A 25,618-nucleotide genomic window follows, 5' to 3' on the forward strand; every position below is an offset into this window, starting at 1 on the left:
GCAGTATTGCCCTGGAGGGGCAGGGCATAAATATTTTAAATAACTAATTCAGTAAAGAACGAAAATATCCTCCTTTCCTCTTCACTGTACCCCCCCCCCAAAGAAAGGTGGTTTGAAACCAGGTTTGTAGTGTGTTGTACCTTTTGCAAGTGGCCTAGCCCAGGGATTCCCAGCCTTGGGTCACTAGTTTTTGTCAGACTACAACTCCCATCGTTTCCACAGTGGCCAGTGACTGAAGGCTCTTCCCAAAGGAGCTCTCCATGGTCCCTGGCAGAGGAACATCCAGGATGCTTTAGCAGGAGGTGGACTCTGCCACTAAGTTGTGGCTGCACACAGGGAGTTGTGTTGGCCACATTTGGAGTACCGTGTACAGTTCTGGTCACTATATCTCAAAAAAGTTATTGTAGAACTGGAAAAGGTGCAGAAGAAAGCTACCAAGATGATCAGGGGGCTGGAGCACCTTCCTTACGAGGTCAGGCAAATTATTTGGGGCTTTTCCCTTCAGGAAAAAGGCAACTAAGGGTCAACTAAGACATGATAGAGTTGATAAAGGCAGCTCTTAGGCAACTAAGACATGGTAGAGTTTCATAAAAGTATGCTTGGTGTGGTGATAATGGACAGAGAGAAATTTTTCTCGCTCCCTCACAACATATAGAACCACTGGTCATCCCATGAAATTGATTGCCAGGAAATGTAGGACTGACAAAAGGAAGTACTGTTTCTCACAGTGCCTAATTAATCTATGGAATTCCCTGCCACAGGATTATGTAAAGAAAAGTTGTGCCGTTGAGTCGGTGTCAACTCCTGGCGACCACAGAGCCCTGTGGTTTTCTTTGGTAGAACACAGGAGGGGTTTACCATTGCCATCTCCCGCACAGTATGAGATGATGCCTTTCAGCATCTTACTAGATTCCTGCTGCCCATTATAGGTGTTTCCTATAGTCTGGGAAACACACCAGCGAGGATTCGAACCAGCAATCTCTAAGGCAAGTTAGTTCCCTAGTTAGTTGCCTTATTTCACTAAGAAAAGTTAGTTCCCCACTACGCCATACTTACAGAATATAATTTTAATTTACTATGGGTGTGTGTGTGTGCCAAAGTCAAACTTGGCTCCTGGTTCTGTCTGGGGTGAGCAGGCAGTTATACCATTAAAAATGTGCCAGATGTCCCACCCCCACCCAGGTCTGCGTGGAGTCTGCCCCACTGTGCACCTTGCCCCCGCCACTCAGCCGGCCAGTGCATAGGCATGGCAGCCATTTGAGGGGTCAGTCTGGTAAAGCTTTTTACTGGATTGCTAGTCAATGGCCATAAACAAAATTCACTTTGCTTTTTACTGGGCTGGCCCCTCAGATGGCCGCCACGCATGCGGATCAGCCAGCTTCGTGGCCGGGGCAGGGTGTGCCATGGGGCAGACTCCATGCATAGCAGGACAGTGGTTTGGGGGCAGGGCAGCGGCAGCAGGACACTTTATGGATTTTTAAAGGCATTGTCTGCTTCCTCACCACCACCCCTGCTCCATCTGCCACTGGGAGCCTCCACAGCTATTCACAGTGGGGGGGGGTGGCGGCACCCCCCCGTGCCCCCCTCCAAGTTTTGGTGCCCTAGGTGGGTGCCTAGATCTCCCTGGTGCATAGGCCAGCCCTGTAAGTTGCTAGGAAACAGGCAAAGATCTGCCAGACTTCCCTTTCTTGCTCCGAGAGCAGTCCTGGGCCGAGCACCGCCTGTAGCTCTGTCTGCTCAGAGTTGGAGCTGACCCGCAGCAAACAAAGAAAGCGCCCGGGTGCCACCCCATCTTCTGAGCCTCCATTCTCGCCTTTTCTCTCCACAGGGCCCAGCTGGCACTCCAGGCCCCGAGGGGCGGCAGGGGGAGAAAGGTGCCAAGGTGAGTCTCTCTCTCTCTCCTCTAGGGGAACAAACCTCTCTCTGTGCATAGGCCAACCCTGAGCGAGGAAGACCAGGCCTGAGGTTTGACATGCAGCATGCAAGCTTCTGAGCCACACCAGCCTCTTCTTATGAAGATGGATCTTCAGAGTTGTCATTTAAACATGTTCCTTCCTAGGCTGATGTTCACTTATCCCTGTTCCCCTTATACCTGCTGCCATCACTGGACCCTTCCCTGCATCCCCAACTACCCACCCAGGGTCTAAAGGAGGCGGGCGGGGGGCTGCTGCTGCTCCAGCATTGGGCTATTTTGACTCTGTCCTGCCCACCCCCCATGAAAGATTAATTAAGACTGGAATGGATTTCAGTGATGCCCCTTAAAATGCTTTAGGATTTTCCACTTGCATGCATGCAAGACAGACACACAGTAGGGCAGTTCACGCAGTCATCAGTAGGGTAGGAGAAGCCTCCTATGCTAATTCAGGAGCTGGGCATGCTCCCCAGGGTCCCCTCTAAAGCGTGCGCACGCTCACAAGTTTATTCATGTCCCCTCAGTTAATTTTAGATCCCGCTCAGTCTGAATCATGAAGGCCCCACTCTGGATGCATGTGTGCACACACTGCCTTGATGCTGCTGCCCAGAACAAAACTCATTCCTCACACAGATGAAAAAAAATGAGAGAGAACACTGGTGCTCTCGTTTGCCAGCTGTCTGTCAGCTAAAGCCAAGTTCGGAGGCACTGACTGTGTCTGTGTGCTGAGCTGTAGGAGGAACTGTCCCCCAGCCCAGCTGCTGCTTAGACATGATCAAGAGCCCCACCTCTAACCTTGGTTTTAACTGACAGAAGATCAGCAAACGGGGGTGCGCACAGCTCCCGAATTAGGGGAGGGGGCGTCTCCTACCCTGATTGTAATTGTGTGAGCTGCCCTAGTTTTAAATGTGTGTGCACATCAGGTTTTTTCAATCAATTCATGGCCATGCAGGAAAGTGGGTTGTTGACATTCGCATTTCAGCCTTCTCTACTCTGTGGATGTTTATGTGTGTGTGCGGGCGTGCGAGAGAGAGAGAGAGAGAAACAAACACGTTCTCTCTGAAACATGTGTTTGGTCCCAATGACACCCCCCCCATAGAACTGAATTGAGTACTGTTCCCGCCCCCCACCTCACCCCACTTTGAGCTCCCTACCTTGAGTGGATGTGAAAAGCCATGTCAGTTTCACCAGTGCAAATCTTCCTCCTTTTTCTTTCTCCAGTGAAATTGACAGGGATTTTCTCCAACCTGAAGGAAAGGTGACAGGTGGCAGTGCTGAGGGCAACAGAAAGGATCCCATGGAGCAGAGGAGGGAGGGAGGGATGGATAGACTGAGGGGTGTAATCCTTTCCCCACCGCCCATTTTTCCATTCAAAATCCCTCCCGCTTGCTGATTTTCCTCACATGGAGTTGCAGGATGTGTGTTGGAGAAAGCATTCAACTAAAGATTTAGTCTGTCTACTTATGAAAGCAGGGTTTCTCAGACTAGGGTCCCCAGATGTTGTTGGACTACAACTCCCATCATCCTTAGCCACAGTGGCCTTTTTTATCCACTGTCTATGCACTGTGTATCTTTTGTACCCACAGCGTATCTGCTCTGGGACTACAACTCCCACAGTGATGAGAGTTGTAGTCTAGGGATGTGCACAGAAATCTTTGGCGCCGGCGGGGATAGTGCTTTAAGGGCGGGGGAGGGTGTACTCACCCCTTCCGCCGCATTTCCCCCGCCGGTGTGCTGTTTTTTTTAAGCCCCTCGGGGCGGCAGCGTTCCTCCCTGCTGCCCCGTTTGCCCCGTCGGCCGGAAGTGGCCGGAAGTCGTGAGTGCGCGTGCGCCCGTCATGCGCGCGCACACACACGTCAGAAGGGCGCGCAGGCACGCAACAGGCGCACGCACACTTGCCACTTCCAGCAAACGGGGTGGCAGGGAGGAACGCTGCCGCCCCGAGGGGCTTAAAAAAACAGCGCGCTGGCGGGGGAAATGCGGCGGGAGGGGTGAGTACACCCTCCCCCGCCCTTAAAGCGCTACCCCGCCGGCGCCAAAACCGCCCCCAGTGCCGAAACGTTTCGGAGGCCTTCATAATGGCCTCCGAAACGTTTCGGGCACATGCCTATTGTAGTCCAGTAACATCTGGGGACCCAAGACTGAGAACTCCTGGGTGAAAGGAAGATCTTGTAGTGGTGAACTTTCCCATCTCCCATAATGCAGGATATGCACCTTCCGGGGTTTAATGGAAGGATGTCTGGGTCCTGTTCCCCATCATAACAATGTCCTCGAGAGGAGAATATATTTTTTCTACACTGTTGTTCAAGGAGATTCAGCCATCCTGAGGGGGTCACAGGGAGCAAGGAACGCTTGGGATTTTTCCAGGACAACTCCCCCATGTCACAATACTCCCTTCACAGATGGATACTCATGTTAACTTTTTCCAACACAGAAAATGATATGCATGTCGGGAAAACAGTGTATAATGTAGTATTAGAAAAGCCGCGTGGCTGCCTCTGTGAGCTACAACAAGCTCTTGAGAAAATAGGTAGGTGTGTGATTGTGTGTGTGTGTGTGAGAGAGAGAGATGAGGGATCAATGTGGGAGGGAGGCTTCATTCCACCTTAACTCTGCCCTCTCTAGGGAGAGCCAGGTTCACTTGGAGCCCCCGGGAAGACTGGGCCGGTGGGGCCTCAGGGGTCACCAGGGAAGCCAGGAACAGATGGCCTGAGGGGCATCCCTGGATCAGTTGTAAGTACTTTAGCAGCCTTGTGGGATACCCTGGGAGAGTGGGGGGCATGGAACTATTGCGGCCCTTCCGTGGGGTGGAAGGGTCGGGATCTTTACAGGAACCGTAAGAAGACTTTGTGATCCAACTGAGTTCTAGCCCAGAACTGCAGAATTCCAAGGAAGCAAGTGGCAGGTTGAGAGTGAGGGAAATGTACTTGGGGCATGCTCAGAGGCACTTCTGCCTCTTCCTTTTGCTCCACGTGTCCCTGCACTGAGACTAGGCATTGCAAGCGGGTTCAGATCCTGAGTCACATTAGCACCCTGACTCCCGTGATGATTCAGGTGCCTCAGCAGGGCACAGTGGCTGCATCCATCCATCCCGTATTAAACTGCAGCACCTGGGTGTGCCTTAATCAGTTCTGAGGGATTGGCACTCTGCATATTCTCAGAGGCACCCCCTTGCTTGCAGGTGGATCTTTCCCTTCCCATACACCTGACTGATGTTCTACTCGTCCCTGCACTTTGGCCTAGTGCAAGCTGTTGATTCAGTCAGGAATATGGTTTCCGGGCACTAGCCAATAGGAACTGAAGGAGGCGCTCTCTTCAAATATGAGCAAGAATTGCCCATGAAGTGGGGAGGGGTCAGCTGGCAATTAGGTTGGCTCCCTGATGATCTGTAGTGGGAGATGGCGTCAGGGGGCTTGAGAATTGCTGTCAGCAGACCGGAGCAGAGGGAGGGTGGGTTTGGGAAGGGCCCAGTTCAACCCTTCTGTTTCCTGTCTCTTCCAGGGTGCACAAGGCAAACCAGGGAAAACAGGCCAGGCTGGGCCTCCAGGACCAGTGGTGAGTGTCTGGGGCTTGTTCCAGGGTGAGTGGAGTGGGGGGGGGGGCACGCCAGCCAGTAAAAAGAGCTCACAGCAGCTTTGATTGTATCTCTTCATTCAGGGGCCCCCCGGCTTGCCTGGCTTGCGAGGTGACTCCGGACCCAAAGGAGAGAAGGTAAGAGGAGGTTTGTGCCCTCACTCAACAACAACAACCACACTTGGAAGGCCTAGTGCAAGCACTAGTGGTGTCTGTGGCTCAAATTGGTGCAATGCACCATAGCGTGTGAAGCATGACCAAAGTTGCATCCTCTGTTCCAAATGCTCTGTGTGTGTGTGAGAGAGAGAGAGATTTTCATTTGTCAACTTTACATTACATTAATTATGTACACAGCGCCACCAACAATGGATTAAGCACTTCATTAAAAATAAGAGGAGAGGTCCCTGCCCTGAGGGCCTTGCAAACTAGATATCGCTGCAAGGCAGACAACAGAAGAGGGGCAGGGAAATGGAGGCAGGAGAAGAAGATGTGCTCAGTACAATGAAAGGTACCCTATTTACCTGAATCCAAGACTAGTTTTTCCCCTAGTTCTTTGATGTTAGAAATCAGAGGGTCGTCTTAAATTCAGCGGCCCCTTCCTTCCAGGTAAATGCAGGTATAACCTGTATTTGTTTTTTAAAGGGGTCATCTTCAATTCAGAGTTGTCTTCTATTCGGGTAAATACAGTTAGGTTTGGCTTCAGTAGGGTCCAGGGACGGGGGACTGCTGAAGGTTTCAAGCTTGGAAAAGGTGGATTTTCAGAAGGGATTGGAAGGAAACCAGAGAGGAGGGATCACACAGCTCTTGCAGGAGGCAGCTCCAGGCCCCAAGGAGCAGCAGGGGAGGAAGGGCAGGCGTGCCTGAAGGGGCAGGAGACTTTGGGACGGCCGAAGGTGGAGGAGCAGAGGTCATGTGTAGGAATATCACAGTGTAAGAGGGGAGTTCAAGGGAATGGCTGCTTCAGAGGCAAATCACGAGCTAGCGGGGTATTTTTGGGCCAGAAGACAGAGCAAAGGAAAGAGTGAACCTCGCCCTCCCCACATACTCTGGTCCCAGCTGGAGGCTTCCCTACATGGCTGTTTTTTTGGGGGGGTGGGGTGGGGGGATGCACCTCTAGATGGAAACTCACCTCTAGAACTCACACTTCCATGCACATTGAGCGTGACCCTGACACTGGGTGTGACTTTTGCAGCCACCAACTTTTGCACCAACTACGTGCAACTTTTGCAGCCACCAAGTGCCTGTGACGGACACTCTTTCCCTGCTTTCCATACCAGGAACTCTTTGGAAACTTAAAAAAAAATTGGTGGGGGGAGTGGGGAGGGCTCTCGCGCTCTCTCTCTCTCATTTGTCTCCGTGTGTGTCCTTATAAGGTTTATTTTATGGCTGGAATTGACTAGACCATAAACTGCTTGTGATCTGGTCTAGTTAATTTCAGCCGTTTGTTGATGCAATGTTACAATTAATCCATGAGACAGCCCCACACATTTTGGCCATTGGTACCACTTCAGAACACAAATGCTGACAGTGATTTTTTGGCAGCCTCTACTCCCCTAGGGATGAAAAACAGGTGAGAGCATTGTGGCACTTACAGCTTTCAGTGTGTCATCACCCCTTCTTTATCTCTACCTCCAAACGATTAGGATAAAATTGCAGTCATTTTGCACAGAGGAAAGAGTTAGGGTCAGGGTCACAATGAACAAGCTGCTTTGGAGTAATCTTGGAGGACATTCCTGCCAAGTTCCATAAAATGTTCTGTATGAAATGAGAGAGAGAGAGAGTTTAAAGATATTTTAAAAGCTTTAAAACACCACTACAAATGTGGCCGCTACATTTGGGGTGTCAAAAATTACAAGGAACGTTCATCCCCCCAGATGGTACTGACAACCACCCCAGCTGCCTCATGTCCTAAATTAGGAACCAGAGAAATACTGCTGCTACTATTACTACAGCTATTACAGTAGCCGTAGTTGTAGGAGTAGCAGCCAGCCAGCTTCCCCCTTTCCTTCAATTAGATTTCTCCCTTGCTTTCCCCATTACATTTACACAGTTAACAAGGTGCTGGTGCTGGAATTGGACAACGTTTATTCTATAGAAGTAATATGATGAATATGAATACGGCGAATATTTATATACCACTTTTCAACAAAAGTTCCCAAAGCGGTTTACACAGATATAAATAAATAAAGTGGCTGCCTGTCCCCAAAAGGGCTCACAATCTAAAAAAGAAACATAAGACAGCCACCAGCAGCAGCCACTGGAGGGATGCTGTGCTGGGGATGGAGAGGGCCAGTTGCTCTCCCCCCGGCTCAATAAAGAGAATCGCCACTTTTTAAAGGTGTCTCTTTGTTCAGTTAGCAGGGGAAGGAGGAGGGATCAGTAAGGAAGGGGGCCCTCCTGTTGCCCCAGAAGGAATCCTCTAAATGCAACCTGCATTGGAAAATGCTGGTCCGTTTGCTGCTTGAAGGCCTCTGTCTGCTTCCCGTCTCCCACTCAGTCCCGTGCCAAGACTTGACTCCCCTCTTTCTCCACAGGGCCACCCTGGTCTCATTGGCTTGATCGGACCCCCTGGGGAACAAGGGGAGAAAGGAGACCGCGGCCTGCCCGGCCCTCAAGGCAGCACAGGGCAGAAAGGAGAAACTGTGAGTACTGGGGGCAGGAGGGGGGCATGGGATCTGCAGCCAAAATAGGTGCAGAATGGGGGGGGGGTCCACCTGCTGAACCAGAGCAGTGACAGAGGCCGAAAATGTGCTCTCAGCACCATTTTGGAGTTCCGCATAGAGTCATGGTCACCGTCTCTCCAGAAGGATGGACGATGTAGAACTGGAAAAGGCGCAGAAGAGGGCAACCAAGGGGGACCAGGGGGCTGGAGTGCCTTCCTTATAAAGCAGGGCTACAGCATCTGGGGCTTTCTAGCTGAGGAAAAAGGCAACTAGACCTGGGAGAGGTTTATGGAATTATGCCTGGTGCTGAGAGAGTGGACAGAGAGGACCTTTTCTCCCTCTCTCAGCACACTAGAACCAGGGGTCATCTCATGAAACGGATGGCCAGGAAAAGTAGGACTGACAAAAGGCAGAGCTTTTTCAGACAGCGCATCATGAATCGATGGAATTCTCTGCCGTAGAATGTGGCTTGGATGGCTTTAAAAGGGCTTAGAAAAATTCACGGAGGACAAGCCTATCAATGGCTACTAGTCTTGATGGCTACAGCCTACCTCCAGGCCCAGAGACAGGGTGCCTCCGGATACTAGTTGCAGGGGAGCATCTCCTGCTTGTGGGTTTCCTGGAGGCATCTGGTAGGCCACTAGGGGAAAGAGGGCCCTGTACTAGATAGGCCTTGGGCCTGATCCTGCAGCTGGGCTCTTCTTATGTTCATCTTATGACAGGATTAGAGTTGTGAATAATCTCATGTTTTATTCCCAGGATATTTTACATAAAAGAAAAATAGCAAAGCCCTCTTTCTTGGCTTTACTTATAAACAAACCATTTTAACTAGCCACGTCCAGTATGCCTTTTCCTGGCCAGGTTCCTTCTAGACTGCAGGAAAAGTGGAAAAGCCAAGACTCCTGGGTTCATTGAATCACCTTTTTACTCTTCTCTCTTTTGCTCTTTTACCATAGGGAATCCCTGGCCCGTCCGGCCCCCTAGGTCCAGCAGGCCCCCCCGGACTTCCCGTGAGTGACCTCTGACCCTTTCTTCACCCCACCACATGCCCCTGACCCAGTTCCTTAGGGGCACCAATCCATCACTTTCTCCTTCCTTTTCCAGGGTCCAGCTGGCCCCCAAGGTGCTAAAGGAGCCACGGTAAGAGTCCCCCCACCCCCACATATTCACCTTCCTGGTCTAGGGAAAGAGAAACATCCTGTGTCTCTGGATACTGATGTCTATGGGGGTTCTTTTTCTAGGGTCAAGCAGGCCCTAAAGGTCAACGTGGAGTCCCTGGTGTCCCTGGAAACCCGGTAAGCGTGTGTGTGTGTGTGTGTGTGTGTGCTCATGCACATGTGTGCGCACTTAGTAGCCCCTTTCCTTTGTTCTTATTTTAAGCAAGATAGAGCTGAGAAGGGGGACTTGCCCAAGGCCAGCTGGTGAGTCAGTGGCAGAGGAGAGATGCTGCTGCAGCTGCTGCTGCTTCTTCTAAAATGACAGCATATATTTATATTGCATATCACTTTTCAACAAAAGTTCTCAAAGTAGTTTACATAGAAAAATAATAATAAACAAAGATGGCTCCTTCTCCCAGAAGGGCTGACCATCCAAAAAGAAGATTAAGGTAGACAACAGCAACAACCCCTGGAAGGATGCTGTGCTCGGGTTGGATAGGGCAAGTTTCTCTCCCTCTGCTAAACATAAAAGAATCACCTCTATAAAAGGGGCCTCTCTATTTAGTTAGCAGGAGACTCCAAAATTCAAGCCCAGCTCTGGACCACCCAAACCCCCAGTTACCTCACTTTTATATTTACTCCTTTTACCTTGGATGGGGCCAAAACTCAGGGGTAGAGCATCTGCTTTGCATTCAGTCCCCAGCAGCTCCAGGTAGGGCTGGGGAAGCATCCTGCTCAGAACTCTGGAGAGATGCTGCCAGCCAGTGTAGACAATACTGTGCTAGATGGAACAATAGCCTGACTCAGTAGAAAGAAACTTCTGTTGGGGAGCCAATGCTTAGTGGTAGCACACCAGCTTGCTTAGATCCAGGGTATTTAAGAGAGCACCTCCTTTCTCATGAACGCTGCCGCCTATTAAGATCCTCTGTGGAGGTCCAGTTATGGTTGCCACCAGCTCATCTGGTGGCAAATCGGGGCCAGGCCTTCTCTGTGGCTGCCCCAGGGCTTTGGATTGCACTCCCTGTCAAAATAAGAACTTCTCCATCTCTGCTTGCTTTTAAAAAGACCCTTGACACACCTGTTTTCTCAGGCTTTTAATTAAAACTAATTTTAAACTGTTGGTTTTACTCCCTGAAATTGTTTGGTTTTATTCTGTGTATTGTGTTTAATTGATTTTATTCTGTGAAAGTGTTTTATTTGGGGTAACTTGAATCATATACACTGCCTAGATATATATCAGGTGGTATATAAATATGATAGATAGATGAATGAATGAATGGTCCCAGGTTCACTTCCTGCCTGAAACCTTGGAGAGCTGCTGCCAGTCTGTGTAGACAATACTGAGCCTGATGGACCAAGTTTCTGACTCGGTAGAAGGCAGCTTCCTGTGCCCCTTTGCCTTGTGAGGGGCTCCTTCTGACACGTCCTCCCCATCACTGCCCCCCCCACCAGGGTCCCCCCGGGGAAGTCATCCAGCCGCTGCCCATCCAGAGGCCCAAGAAGAACAAGCGCTCCCTTGACGGCAGCCAGCTCTGGCCGGAGGAGGAGGAGGCGGCCTCGGACGCGGCTGGCCACTCGCCCTCCGAGGGCATGGAGGAGATCTACGGCTCCCTCAACTCCCTGCGGCAGGAGATCGAGCACATGCGGAAGCCGCTGGGCACTCCGGACAGCCCCGCCCGCACCTGCCAGGACCTGCAGCTCTGCCACCCTGAACTACCTGATGGTGAGTGAAGCCGGCGGGGGGGCCGCTCTGAGCCTGGGATGGCATGAGTTGGGGGTGGGGGTGGGGGTAGGCAGTGTTCCCCGTAGCAGGGATTTCCAGAGGTGGTTGACTGCCACTCCCATCATCCCCAGCCAAAGGCCATTGCAGCTGTGAATGATAGGAGGTGTAGTCCAACAAATGCTGGAGGCCCGTGTTTGAGCACCCCTGGGGTATAGGAAGAGAGCAGGGAGGAGTTGGGGATCCCAGGACAGGCTGCTCCTAAATGCATCTACCCACCAGTTATGATCTCCTCGAGGGCTTTTGCTCCGTGTGCTTGGAGAGAGTCAGCTGGTGAGCCTGATGCGGGACAGCCAAACTTGGCCATTCCCTCCTCCAGGAGGCCCGTAGCACCCAATCCTTCCTGTGTTTTTGGCACCTGGTGAAAACCCCTCTGTTCCAGCAGATGTTTGGGGTGGCTGGTGGGCTCTGGGCTGTTTGCAGCCATTGGCCTTTGCAGCGGAGGATGCTGGGCGTTGTAGTCAGCAAGATGTGGGAATCCCTGTTAGGGGGAACACTGGTGGTGGGGGATCCAGGGTGGTCTCTCTTGCAGAAGAGCCAGCCACGGCGGGGCAGGGACTGTGGGGCAGGGACTGTGGGGCAGGTCACTATTTCCTCTCTCCCTCCCTCTCTCTCCTTGTCCAGGCGAATACTGGATTGACCCGAACCAGGGCTGCTCACGGGATTCCTTCAAGGTCTACTGTAACTTCACTGCTGGGGGCGAGACCTGTGTTTTCCCCAGCCAGGAGACCCGGGAGGTGAGAGCCCGGCAAAGAAAACAGAGCAAGAGAAAGGGACAGTGTGGGGGGTCAGCCTTTGATGCCTCCTGGGCTGTATCGGGCAGCACAAAACCCAAACACAATAAGTGCTATGAGAAGCAGAAGGCTTAGGAGATAATTCAACACAACATGTAAATGCGAATATAAACATGGAAAGGTATTATTAACTATAAACATATAAAATGTGCCAAGCTAAGCATATGAGAACAATATAAGAACACAAAAACTAAAAGGCACAAGTAATGCTGTAGGGTCCAGGGTTCGTTGCGCGTCATCAGTCATGAGCAGAAGGCACCCCAAAAGGTAGTTGTCTGCTGAGGAACACCAGAAGGCTTTTGATGTTGTAGCTTTTGGCAAACCTTTAAAATAATAAGTTGTAAATAATAATAATAATAATAATAATAATAATATAAATGAAATATAATATTATAATAATATACGAAATATATAATAAAATATACGAAAAATGCCAACAAGGAAATAATAATCTGCTATTACAAGTCTAGTCCAACTAGAAGAGGTTATTTAAAAAGAATGTACCAAATTTGGAAAGAGAAGCATCCGGATACAGAAATAACAGAACAAAGGCTAGCAGACCAGAGAAGATTCATAATAAGAAATAAAGTATTCACAGGAGCTGAGCTGGAAGAACTTCAAAGAGCAACACAGGCTCAAGATATGGAAGAAGAATTACCACCAACTGAAGCAGTTGCTCAGGCGCAGATGGAGGACATGTTGGAAATAGGATACCACCGTTGCTGAACTGTTTCAAAATCAAAACCAGGCAACCTCCCCTTTGCCTTCACCTCAAAAACCCAAATGCCGTTTAACAGAAAAGCAACAAGAACTAAAGCAAAAAATAACTGAGCACATGAACCAAACAACCACCAGGGTTCGACTTCCCGCTCTAAAAACAGTTGCCAAAAAACAACTTGCTCAGGCATTAAAAGATGTCAATGCTGCACTTGCAGAAATAACAACCAAGAATTTGCAAGAAACAAACCAACTAATGTACAGTGCAGCAACAATAACAACACAAGAGCTCGGATATAAGATCAGTGGACCTGTAAAAAAAGAAAGCAGTACATCATCTAAATGGAAGATTAGATTAGAAAATAAAATCTCCAGGCTTAGATCAGATGCTAGTAAAGTGAAAGATATGAAAGACAAGAATCTGAAGAATGAAAACACCAAACAGTATCTGATCCAAAAATGCCACCTAGATTCAAGGAAAAGTAGAGAAGTCCTGGAAATAATAAAGCAGCAAATAACAGCAGTGTCAAAGAAGATTAGCAGATATGAAGCCAGAATTACACAACACAGGCAGAATCTCCAATTCCAGTCGAATCAGAGACGTTTCTACCAAAGCATAGAAGGAGAAACTGCAAGAAACCTAGAAACACCAAATAAAGAAGAAACAGTGCAATTCTGGTGGAAATTATGGGACAATCCAATAGATTATAATAAAAAAAGCAGGCTGGATGAAAGAGGTCAAAAAATGTAACCAACAAATGCAAGATCTAATAATAACACCAGAACTAATAAGTGAAAGAGCAAAGAAAATTAAAAATTGGACTGCGCCAGGCGACGATGAACTGCATGGCTTCTGGCTTAAACACCTAACAAGCCTTCATAAACAACTATCAAAACAGTTCAATCACATTATGAAAGGCGGTGATATTGAACAATGGCTAACAACTGGGAAAACTCATCTCATCATGAAAGACCCAGCAAAAGGTGCAGTTCCAAGTAATTATAGACTGCCAACCATGTTCAAATTATTAACTGGAATAATAGCGGATGAAGTGATACAACACTTAGTAACTAACAAACAGCTTCCAGTTGAACAGAAAGGAAATTGCCCAAACACCAGAGGCACAAAAGACCAGCTGCTGATTGACAAAATGATTTTAGAAAACTGCAAGAGAAGAAAAACAGATCTAAGTGCTGCATGGATTGACTACAAGAAAGCCTTTGATTCATTGCCTCACACATGGATACTAAAATGTTTAGAAACAACTGGTGTCAGCAAAAACATTCAGATATTTATTAAAAAAGCAATGAGCATGTGGAGTACACAGTTAACAATCAATGGCGAGGCACTTGGACAGGTTAGCATTAGAAGAGGCATTTTCCAAGGGGACTCACTATCCCCTCTATTGTTTGTAATCGCCATGACCCCACTTTCACAAATACTAAACAAAACAAGCCTCGGATACCAAACATCTAAAACATCCAGTAAAATCAACCATCTGCTGTACATGGATGATCTGAAGTTGTATGGAAAGTCCCAGTCAGAAATCGAATCACTGCTAAACACTGTCCGTATATTCAGTAGCGATATATCAATGGAGTTTGGACTAGACAAGTGTGCTGCATTAATAATGAACAGAGGGAAAATAACAAAAACAGAAGGAATAGAACTGCCCAATGGAAGCAAAATCAAGAACCTGGAAGAGAAAGAACCTTACAAATACTTGGGCATTCTCCAGGCTAACATCGCACACACTGAAGTTAAAAGAAAAATTGGAAGTGAATACATCAGGAGAGTCAGAAAAATCCTCAAGTCCAAACTCAATGGCGGGAACATCATACAAGCCATAAACACCTGGGCTATACCTGTTGTTAGATACACTGCAGGAATAATAGACTGGACCCAGGCAGAGCTAGAGACGCTAGATTGTAAGACCAGGAAAATCATGACCATCAATCATGCTCTGCACCCCCGCAGTGATGTAGATAGGCTCTACCTCCCTAGCAGCTCAGGTAGAAGAGGAATGCTGCAAGTCCATCAAACAGTAGAGGAGGAGAAAAGAGGCCTTGAAGAATATATAAGGGACAGTGAAGAAGATGCACTTCAAATGGTCAATAACGCGAAACTATTCAACACCAATGAAACAAAACAGGCCTACAAGAAAGAACAAGTCAAGAACCGAGCAGAAAAATGGAGAAATAAGCCCCTTCATGGTCAATATTTACACAATATAAGTGGAAAATCAGACATCACCAAGACCAGGCAATGGCTTAAGAATGGCAACTTGAAGAAAGAAACAGACGGTTTAATACTGGCTGCGCAAGAACAGGCACTAAGAACAAATGCAATAAGAGCAAAAGTAGAAAAATCCACAACAAACAGCAAGTGCCACCTTTGTAAAGAAGCAGATGAAACAGTGGACTACCTGATCAGCTGTTGTAAGAAGATCGCACAGACTGACTACAAACAAAGGCATGACAAGGTAGCAGGGATGATACACTGGAACATCTGCAAAAAATACAAGCTACCTGTAGCCAAGAACTGGTGGGACCATAAAATTGAAAAAGTGGTAGAAAATGAAGATGTAAAAATATTATGGGACTTCCGACTACAAACAGACAAACATCTGCCACACAATACACCAGATATCACTGTAGTCGAGAAGAAAGAAAAACAAGTGAAAATAATCGACATAGCAATACCAGGGGATAGCAGAATAGAAGAAAAAGAAATAGAAAAAATCACCAAATACAAAGATCTACAAATTGAAATTGAAAGGCTGTGGCAGAAGAAGACCAAAATAATCCCAGTGGTCATTGGCGCCCTGGGTGCAGTTTCAAAAGACCTTGAAGAACACCTCAACACCATAGGGGCCACAGAAATCACCATCAGCCAATTACAAAAAGCAGCTTTACTGGGAACAGCCTATATTCTGCGACGATATCTATAACCATTGACAATAAAATTCTGGCATCCCAGGTCCTTGGGAAGGACTCGATGTCTGGATAAAACAAACCAGTCAATAACACCTGTCTGACTGTGTAAACAAGAAATAATAATAATAATTCGATTTCTATACCGCCCTTCCAAAAATGGCTCAGGGCGGTTTACAAAGAGAAATAATAAATAAGATGGCTCCCTGTCCCCAAAGGGCTCACATTCTAAAAAGAAACACACCAGCAACAGTCACTGGAAGTACTGTGCTGGGGGTGGATAGGGCCAGTTACTCTCCCCCTGCTAAATAAAGAGAATCACCACGGTAAAAGGTGCCTCTTTGCCCAGTTAGCATATATGAAGCCAAGCCTGACTTATCTTAGAGAGCACCTTCTTCTGCACGATCCCCACCGCACGTTGAGGTCATCTGAGGAGGTCTGTCTTCAGCTGCCACCAACACGTCTGGTGGCGACTCAGCCTTCTCGGTAGCTGCTCCTGGGCTGTGGAACGCACTCCTGGCAGAAATCCGTAATCTGAGTTCATTATTGGCCTTCAGGAGAACCTGAAAGACCTATCTGTTTGGCCTGGCCTTCCAGGGTTTTAAAACTGTTTTTTAAGCTGTAAAGGTTTGGCCTACTTTTCCAGGGTTTTAAAAACTGTTTTAATAATGGTTTTATGTTGTTTTTACAGTTTTTGATTTTAACAGTTAATTGGTTTTAGTGTTAGGTACATAGGAAGCTGCCATATACAGGTGAAACTCGGAAAATTAGAATATCGTGCAAAAGTCCATTAATTTCAGTAAGGCAAATTAAAAGGTGAAAATGATATATGAGACAGACGCATTACATGCAAAGCGAGATAAGTCAAGCCTTAATTTGTTATAATTGTGATGATCATGGCGTACAGCTCATGAAAACCCCAAATCCACAATCTCAGAAAATTAGAATATTACATGGAACCAAGAAGACAAGGAATGAAGAAAAGAACAATATCAGACCTCTGAAAAGTATACAGTGTACTGTGCTTGATTGGCCAGCAAACTCGCCTGACCTGACCCCATAGAGAATCTATGGGGCATTGCCAAGAGAAGGATGAGAGACATGAGACCAAACAATGCAGAATTGCTGAAGGCCGCTAATGAAGCATCCTGGTCTTCCATAATACCTCATCAGTGCCACAGACTGATAGCTTCCATGCCACGCCGCATTGAGGCAGTAATTGCTGCAAAAGGGGCCCAACCAAGTATTGAATACATATGCATGCTTATACTTTTCAGAGGTCCGATATTGTTCTATTCTTCAATCCTTGTCTTCTTGGTTCCATGTAATATTCTAATTTTCTGAGATTGTGGATTTGGGGTTTTCATGAGCTGTACGCCATGATCATCACAATTATAACAAATTAAGGTTTGACTTATCTCGCTTTGCATGTAATGCGTCTGTCTCATATATTAGTTTCACCTTTTAATTTGCATTACTGAAATTAATGGACTTTTGCATGATATTCTAATTTTCCGAGTTTCACCTGTACTGAGTCAGACCATTGGTCCATCTAGCTCAGTATTGTCTACACAGACTGGCAGCGGCATCTCCAAGGTTGCATGCAGGAACCTCTCTCAGCCCTACTTGGAGATGCCAGGGAAGGAACTTGGAACCTAGATGCTCTTCCTAGAGTGGCTCCATCCCTTAAGGGGAATATCTTACAGTGCTCACACATCAAGTCTCCCATTCATATGCAACCAGGGCAGACTCTGCTTTGGTAAGGGGGCAAGTCATTCTTGCTACCATAAGACCAGCTCTCCTCCCCCTAAGATCAGTGTTGTTTTAATGTAAACCTGCCCTGAGCCATTTTTGGAAGGGCGACATAGAAATCAAATAACTGAATAAATGAAGTGCAAAGAATTTAACATAACTATGGTTGACTAGTAGGTGAGGCCCACTGTTGACCAGGCAAAGTCATTTTGCATTTTAAATAATGTGATTTATAGCTGTTCTGCTATAAAATGTAGTGCATTCAGCTACTGTAAGTAGCAGGATTGTTTATACAAAATTCGGTATTTGTAAGTGTGATACCAAACTTTTGCACAAGCAAATCCACAAATGCACTCCTCAAAATACATAATAGCTACAATTTTTTATATATGTAAGATAGTTTTTATTAATGTGCTTGCAAAATGGAAGTAAAATAATAGTTTGAAATGTATAGGCTTTCAACCTCATATGTTATTCTTTTTATTGAATAATGACCATATATGGTAAATTTGAATCTCAGTACAGTTGAATCGGAAAAAGATCTCCTCCTCTTAGGCACAATGCCCAATCTGAATTATTGATCTGATTATTGCGTGTTAAAAGTCTGTTCAGAAGCGTAACAGTTAAAATCTGATGATTATATCCCAAATTTCTTCTTAAGCACCCCCCCAACCCCCAAGTAAACCTTTTCCCCAGCATAGTCTGGTGTAAAAAGTAGTTCATTCAGCTAATTTCAGGGGCCGGATTATTTATGCAAAATTTGGTAGCTGTAGGTAATCGGGAAGTATGACTTTCAAATGCACCCACAAACAAACTCTTCAAACTTGATAGTAGATAATACCTTTACATGTTTATATTACCTCTTTTGCGCTTTGGTATTCAGTATTTCCTAAGTGTTTTGTTTCTCAAGGCACTTACTGTGTTTGGGTTTCTTACTAGTCTTTCAGATCTCGGTCTCCGGTAGCATCAGAAGATCTGCTGAGTTGCACTTTCAGAATTAATAGGGCTGGCAGCCAATTAAAGACTTCTTCGTTCCGCGGTGGCCAATCAGAGGCTCTCAAGGTGTTGTTGGACTACAGCTCCCATCATCAGTTGCGGGTGGGGGTGATGGGAGTTGTAGTCCAGCAGCAGCTGGAGAGTCTCCGATTGGCCACTCCTGTCCTAGTTGATTAATTTCACCAGTTTGAATTGGTTTAACCAAATAATTAAATCTGCATATGAATTAAAACAATAATGTTAAAGAAGAGCATAACCTTTGTTTGTAGAGAATGCCTGCAGCATATATCACAACACCACCAGGGCTGCCATATGGGGAAGAGGACAGGTCTCTTGTATCTTTAAGAGATGCACAGAAGAGGGAATTTCAACAGGTGCAGCTTTTCTTTCCCCTGAATGACAAGCTTCATCTGCTGAAATTCCCTCTTCTGTGCATCTCTTAAAGATACAAGAGACCTGTCCTCTTTTCCATATGGCAGCCCTACCTAACAGGTACTGCTCCAGAAGAGGCATTCTCCCTTCCATGTTCTCTTCTGGGGGAATGCCTCTACCCAGATCTGACCCATGCCATTTTTGCAAGGACTCGTAATGAAAACGATTCCAGTTGTTTGGGAAAGTTGCTGCTGGTGCCTGATTAATTGGGCGCACATTGATCCACCGGTTCTGAATCTGTTTCTCTCACTGATTTAAAAGATTCCAGGCCTAATATTGTGAGCTGCCCAGAGGACAATTGTTGTGGGGCAGCCAATAAATAAAGTAATTATTGTTCTTATTTAGGTGCAGAGGAGGTGTTCCCAGCTCCCTCCCCCTCTTGCAAGCCCCTCCTCCTGACCCTAGTTGTGCTTCTCTTTTCCCCCAGGTGAAGATGGCTACGTGGGAGAAGGAGACGCCCCAAAGCTGGTTCAGCCAATTCAAGAAAGGCAGCAAGGTGAGTTGGCTTCTTGGGTTGGGCCAATGAGATCAACACCAAGCTAGATGGACCAATAAGGCAACTTGATATCCAGTTAATTTGTGGGGTGTATAGCTCAGTGGCAAAGTCCCTGCTTGGCTTGGAGAGAATGTCCCAAACGCAATCTCTGGCAGCATGTCCAGGTAGGGATGGGAAAGACCCTCTCAGGGTAGACCAGGGCTGCACACCTTCCGCCTTCCAGCTGTTTTTGGACTACAACTCCCACAATCCCCAGCCCCAGTGGCCAATAGCAAGGGACTATGGGAGTTGTAGGAGGGCCGAAGCTATGCAGCCCATCATGACTAGATGGTCCAGTAGTCCAGCTCTTTATAAAGCAGCTTCCTGTATTGCAGGGGTTCCCACCTGTGGCACTCCAAATCATTGTTCCCTTTAACAGGGATGCCCAGATGATGTTGACTACAACTCCCATAATCCCCAGGCAAAGGCTATTGCAGCTAGGGATGCTGGGAGTTGTAGTCAACAACACCTGGGAATCCCTGTTAGAGGGAACACTGCTCCCGATGTTGCTGAACTACAGCTCCCATCATCCTTAGCTACAATTGATTGTGGTAGGCGGGGATGATGCGGGTTGCAGTTCAGCAACGTCTGGAGTGCCACTGGTGGGGCACTCCTGTGACAGACACACTCTGACTCCCTTTCTCCCCACCCCCAGTTCTTCTACGCGGACGCGGACGGCAACCCTCTGGGCGTGGTGCAGCTGACCTTCCTGCGGCTCCTCAGCGTCTCGGCCCGGCAGAACTTCACCTACCACTGCCAGCGCTCGGTGGCCTGGCACAGCCGCGACTCCGCCACTGGGGGCTACCAGCACGCCCTGCGCTTCCTGGGCTCCAACGAGGAGGACATGAGCTATGACAACAGCCCCTACATCAAGGCCCTGGAGGACGGCTGCGCGGTGAGTCCTCCCAGGGAGAGGCCTTCCCTGGAGCCGGAGGGAGGAGAGGCACCCGGGGTGGGTGTGGTGGGCCAGCCCAGGAGGAGATGTGGGGGGAGGTGTGGCCAGGGGGTGATGAGCCAGGGGTATAAGGGGCAGAACAGAGGGAGGGAAAAGGCTGGGACCCCCATCCTGGGAACAGGGACCTCCAGAGGGCCTGGATGCTGGATCAGATCAAGTGGGGCCCATCTCACAGCCTTCTCCCAGAGGGGCCAACCAGAGGCTTCTTTCACTTCTGTGGGGAAGGAGTGGGAAGAGGCCTAGAGAAGAGAAGACTAAGAGGGGAGATTTTTATACACACACACACACACACACACACACACACACACACACACGAATATTTTACAAATATTTATATACTGCTTTTCATCAAAAGTCCCCAAAGCAATACATAAGAAGGCTTCTAATCTAAAAAAGGAACATAAGACAGACACTAGCAACAGCCACTGGAGGGATGCTGTGCTAGGGATGGATAAGGCCAGTTGCTCTCCCCCTGCTCAGTAAAGAGAATCGCCATTTTAAAAAGGTGCCTCTTTGCTCACTTAGCAGATAAGGCTGTCTTCAAATATCCCAAGGGGGGGATGCCCCATAGAAGGAAGAGGAGCAGACTCGGTCTCTGTTGCTCCTGAGGGCAGGGATAGAACCCCTGGGTTGAGATGAGAACATAACATAACAGCCCTGCTGGATCAGGCCCAGGGAAGCCCATCTAGTCCACTATCCTGTTTCACACAGTGGCCCACCAGTTGCCGCTAGAAGCCACAGGCAGGAGTTGTGGGCATGCCCTCTCTCCTGATGTTACTCCCCTGCAACTGGTACTCAGAGGCATCCTGCATTTGAGGCTGGAGGTGGCCTGTAGCCCTCCGACTAGTAGCGGATGATAGACCTCTCCTCTATGAAGTTATGCAAAGCCCTCTTAAAGCCATCCAGGTTGTTGGCTGTCACCACATCTTGTGGCAGAGAATTCCACAAGTGGATTATGCATTGTGTGAAAAAGTACCTCTGTCTGTTGGTCCTAAATTTCCTGGCAATCAATTTCATGGGATGACCCTTGGTTCTAGTGTTATGTGAGAGGGAGAAGGAGGAGACGACAAGGAAGCAGATTCAGGCTAGATGTTGGGAGGATCTTCCTTGTGGTAAGGGGCTGTTGGACAGTGGAACCCTCTGCCTCGTGCAGTGGTGGGCTCGCCTTCGCTGGAGGTTTTCAAACAGAGGCTGAACAGCCACCTGTCCGGGATGCTGGAGCAGTTTCCTGGAAGACCTCCAAAGTCCTCTTCCAGCTCTAAAACTCTATGATTCTCAGTCCCGGAGCAGGGACTTCTACTACCCCAGCCCAGATTCTGTCCCCCTCCTCCAGCCTTAACAGCATCTCCCCTCCCTCTCTCCTCTCCTTGGCAACAGACACGGAAGGGATCTGAGAAGACCCTCCTGGAGGTGAACACGCCCCTCGTGGAGCAGCTACCCCTGCTGGACGTGTACGTGACGGACTTTGGAGAGCCCAACCAGAGGTTCGGGTTTGAGGTGGGACCGGTGTGCTTCCTCGGCTAGAACGGAGACCCTCAACCTATTGCGCCCTCCCGTGGTCTCCAGTGGAACTGCTCTGCTTCCCCTCCGTCCGTCATCCTGAGCAGTGAGTGAACGAGACTCCTCCTGCCTCCCCACCAGCAGCAGCGACGCACCACCGCCCAGGGGAGTGAAGGCGTGGAGACCAAGGGACGTTCCACCTGGAACTGCGGGGTGTGGCAGACCAAAGAGACTCTGAGATTTGGATCAAACCCATCTTTGTTTTATTGTGTGTAGAAAGAGAGAGAAATCCCACTGCTCCCCCCCCCCGCCAATACTCCCCCGCTTCTGCAGTGGCCAGTGGATCTTGCAGCTGGAAACTCAGCCCCATAGAAGTCATTGCCCCCTTTCCACTTGCCTAGCACAAGAACAGCTTCCCAGACGTGCCCCCTCCCTTTCTGATACACTCTCCCTACAAGCTTCATTGTCCACTGAACCCACCACTAGAGCCGATCCACATTTAACTCCCAGATTGCATAGGTGTGACCCTCTCTGAAGGCAGTATCCCACCACCCACCTATTTGTTCAAAAATAAATCAAAACCATCCGCTTTAAACGTCTCCCAGTTATGAACCTCAGCTCCCCAAACTAGGCTTTGCCAAAGTCCAGGTCTCCCCCCACCCACACATCTGCAGCTCCCTCCAAGCAGAACACCCCTTCCTTCCCCCCTGCATCCCACACCCCCTCTAATATGGGTGCCCCACTGTCTGGGCCTCCGGGGCCCCTTGGCTTCCTTCTGTCCCTGTTCTCTCCACTGGGGGGAGCGGTTGCCTTCCCCCCTCCCTTTGCTGCACACCAGCAAGGGGCAGCCTCTTTCAGTAGCCACTTGCAGCTCAGCAAAAGCCTTCAGGTTTTTCAAGGCCAGGAGGAATTACAGGGGCCACATCTGGAAGCCCCCTCTTGCCACATCTATAGCCAGTGCAGAAGGGTCCATTTCCTGGGAGAAAGGATCCCTGGGTGTGCAGAGCCTCCCAAGTCCCTCCTGGCTCGGCTTTCAAGAAGGCCCTGTTGAACAGCATGCTGGAAGCAGCCGTCTCATAGGGACGTAGAAAGCTGCCTGATACCGAATCTGCCCCTTGGTCATCGAGTTCAGTATTGTCTACACTGACTGGCAGCGGCTCTCCGAGGTTTCAGGCAGGGGGCGTATCTGGAGATGCAGCCAGAGATTGAAGCTGGGACCTTCTGCATGCTGTGGGCATTCATTCAGCACTTCTAATAGACCAGGCCAGTTAGTCCTTTGAGAAGAGAAGCCTGCTGCACTTCCGGAAGGGCTGATTAGCACTGGGGTGGATGACCTTTGGGGCAGAACTTGCCTTCTTCTGATCTAGCACAGAGGCAGGAGTAACAGCTGGCCTCCCCGTGACCACCACCCAATAACAACCGTGGGGTGAGCTCCAGACACTGTTTAAACACTCCTCCGCCCCATTCATTTTAAGCAAGTGCTTCATTCATTTGCATTAAAATCACTGGGGCTTTTTAAAAAGCATTTACATTTTGTCTGGAAAGGAGGTTCCTTTCGCACAAAACCACCAGACCCATGAGCCAGTGGAATTCACCTCAACACCCATTCCATCCCCACCCCCCATTCCTGCCCCCTTTTGCAGCCTGCAAGGTTGCAGCACATTTCAAGGTGTCCCTTTGCCCCACGAGCAAAGACAATGGAAGGAAAACTGTGTGGTTTTTATTTTGTTTTTATAAAATTTAAATTAATTATATTATTTAAAAGGAGTGGATTTAAAACACAAAGACTTATATTCATCTCCTGCTGTGCATTTTCAGTCTTTAAAAAGAAAAAAAAACATGGGGAAAAAGTGAGTTTCACACCCAGTTCTGGTGCTCGAGAAATTAAAAAAAAAAAATAAAAAATAAAAATTATTTTCTCTTGGCCGCCTGCAAATCCAAACTTTTTTTAGGGGTGCCCGACACACCTTTTTGCTTTTTTGTTTTCTAAAAAGCAGCAAGGGCGCCCCCTGGTGCTGGAATCAGGCAGCTCACCGTGTAATGTTTTGTAAGTAATTGTGGAAATTGTATTGTGTAATAGATAATCTATAATTTTGCTGCTTTCTGTGGGTCTGTTATTTTTCTTCCTCACACAAAAGTGACTTCTTTCTTGCTTTAAGATTATATCCATAGGGAAGCAAACAGAGCCTTGTCTGTGGATCAGCGTGGGGTGGGGTGGGGCTGGGGAGCTCCTTCCATACTGCAAAAAATTGGTTAAGAACCTAAAAACAGCCCTGCTGGATCAGGCCCAAGGCCCACGAGTCCAGTGCCTTGTTTTGCACACTGGCCCACCAGATGCCTCTGGGAAGCTCACAAGCAGAGGAGTCGAGGGCATGGCCTCTCTCCTGCTGTGACTCCCCTGCACAGGGGCAGAGCCACCATTGGGCCAGAACCCCGGGCTGTGCCCAATCAGGGGCCGCGCCTTGCGGCCCCGACACCCCCCCACATGTCTGACCAGGGCCGTAACGATAGGGGGGGCAGGCAGGGCATGTGCCCTGGGCGCCACTCCGGTGGGGCGCCAAAAAGTGGCATGCCCCCCCGAACCCCCCCGGATCGCCGAGTGCAGCGCCGGTGGCGGCGGATTGCCCGCCGAGTGCGGCGGTGGCTGGCGGCGATTCGGCGGCGGCGGTGGATCGATTCGATTCGCCGTTCATAGAATGAACTGCGCAGGCGCGCCTCGCAGTTGGGCAGCGACGCTGGGCCAGATGGCAGGTCTCGGCATCGCTCTGCTGCACTTGGCGGGCGAATCAATCCGCCGCCACCGCACTTGGGCGATCCGCCGCCGCACTCGGCGATCCGGGGGGGTCGGGGGGCATGCCACTTTTTGGCACCCTCCCTTGGTGGATCGCCGCCACCGCCACGCTCACTCCAGGGGGCGCCGGCGCAGGTATGTGGGGGCCTGGGGGAGGGCGCAATTTCAGGGGCAGAGCTTGCCCTGGGCGCCGTTTCCCCCCGTTACGCCACTGCGTCTGACGTCAGACACGAGAGTGCTGGTTTAGCTCCTGAGCGGGGGTTGCACGGCCCCTGTTCAAGAATTAAATGGTTGCTGCATTCGTGGCGTGGCCAGGAGTCGCTCCTGGCTGCGCTGTGAATATAGTGCCAGCCTAAGTAGCTCCTGAAGGGGCCGCGCGGCCCCTTTGGGAGGTCAGGGAAGAGCCGCTCCAGGCTGCACTGCCGGCGCCAGTCTTCATTTAGCTCCCGAAGGGGCCGCGCGGCCCCTTCAGGAGCTAGACTCCATCTGCTGCCAAAAGGAGCCTTGTGGCTCCGTTCAGGGGCCAGACCACGCCCCCACGTCTGACACGGGGGCGTGGCCAGTCCCACGTCCGACATCAGACGGGGGGGGCAGGGTGAGCGGGTCGATCTTGGAATCTCCTTCACTCACCCCACCCGTCTACTTCGCTATCAGGCCCTGGAACCAGAGGTGGCCCCCACCAACCCTACGCCAAGCCCTGGGTGAAGCTTCTGCCTAAACGGAAGACTCTCTGCACTCCCCCTGCTGGCATCCTGCAGAAACCATCATTCTCACTGGGCGGTGCTGTGCCTTGCCCGGGAAACGGAGCCGACTTGAGCCCCAGCACAGCCTTGGAAGGCGTGCCCAGAGTGCTGGGAAGTGCAGCCCTCCCCAGGAGTGCTTCCCCCCCCATCCCCGGAGCTCTTAAGGGAGGGCTCCATCTCTCTTAAAGGGGCCCTCCCAGCACTGAGAAGGCCGTACTGTGTGGGGGTCAGCACTGCGGGAAACGGCTCTCGCGTTGACTGAAGGTTTTTTGCCCAAGTGGGCCACGCTTGAAATATCGTGGGGATCGCTGCCCTCCCAGCATGCTCAGCCTCCCACGCTCTCGAACAACACCCCGCCCAAGGATGAGACCAGGTTTCCCACTG

At 49.3% G+C, this 25,618-nt stretch overlaps 1 protein-coding gene and 1 long non-coding RNA gene across 8 annotated transcripts in view; one reads left to right on the forward strand and one right to left on the reverse strand.

Moving 5' to 3' along the window:
* Nucleotides 1-23,795, forward strand: part of COL11A2 (collagen type XI alpha 2 chain) — a 123,176-nt gene extending 99,381 nt beyond the window's left edge. For all 7 annotated transcript variants that reach the window (XM_053296171.1, XM_053296175.1, XM_053296176.1 and 4 more), the window contains 13 exons: nt 1,829-1,882; nt 4,538-4,645; nt 5,414-5,467; nt 5,570-5,623; nt 8,020-8,127; nt 9,105-9,158; nt 9,253-9,288; nt 9,390-9,443; nt 10,758-11,028; nt 11,710-11,822; nt 19,138-19,206; nt 19,901-20,140; nt 21,578-23,795. In XM_053296171.1, the coding sequence (XP_053152146.1) occupies nt 1,829-1,882; nt 4,538-4,645; nt 5,414-5,467; nt 5,570-5,623; nt 8,020-8,127; nt 9,105-9,158; nt 9,253-9,288; nt 9,390-9,443; nt 10,758-11,028; nt 11,710-11,822; nt 19,138-19,206; nt 19,901-20,140; nt 21,578-21,724 (1,362 nt within the window). In that variant the 3' untranslated portion in view covers nt 21,725-23,795. The remainder of the gene's footprint in view (nt 1-1,828; nt 1,883-4,537; nt 4,646-5,413; nt 5,468-5,569; nt 5,624-8,019; nt 8,128-9,104; nt 9,159-9,252; nt 9,289-9,389; nt 9,444-10,757; nt 11,029-11,709; nt 11,823-19,137; nt 19,207-19,900; nt 20,141-21,577) is intronic.
* On the reverse strand, nt 11,976-18,305 carry LOC128344983 (uncharacterized). Its single transcript, XR_008316157.1, has 3 exons — nt 18,201-18,305; nt 15,922-16,046; nt 11,976-12,202 (listed from the first exon to the last, which is right to left on the reverse strand). It is a non-coding gene; the product is annotated as an uncharacterized LOC128344983 (long non-coding RNA).
* Nucleotides 23,796-25,618: the final 1,823 nt, after the last annotated feature.

This window comes from Hemicordylus capensis, chromosome 2 (assembly GCF_027244095.1).
Source record: "Hemicordylus capensis ecotype Gifberg chromosome 2, rHemCap1.1.pri, whole genome shotgun sequence".
Lineage (NCBI taxonomy): Eukaryota > Metazoa > Chordata > Lepidosauria > Squamata > Cordylidae > Hemicordylus > Hemicordylus capensis.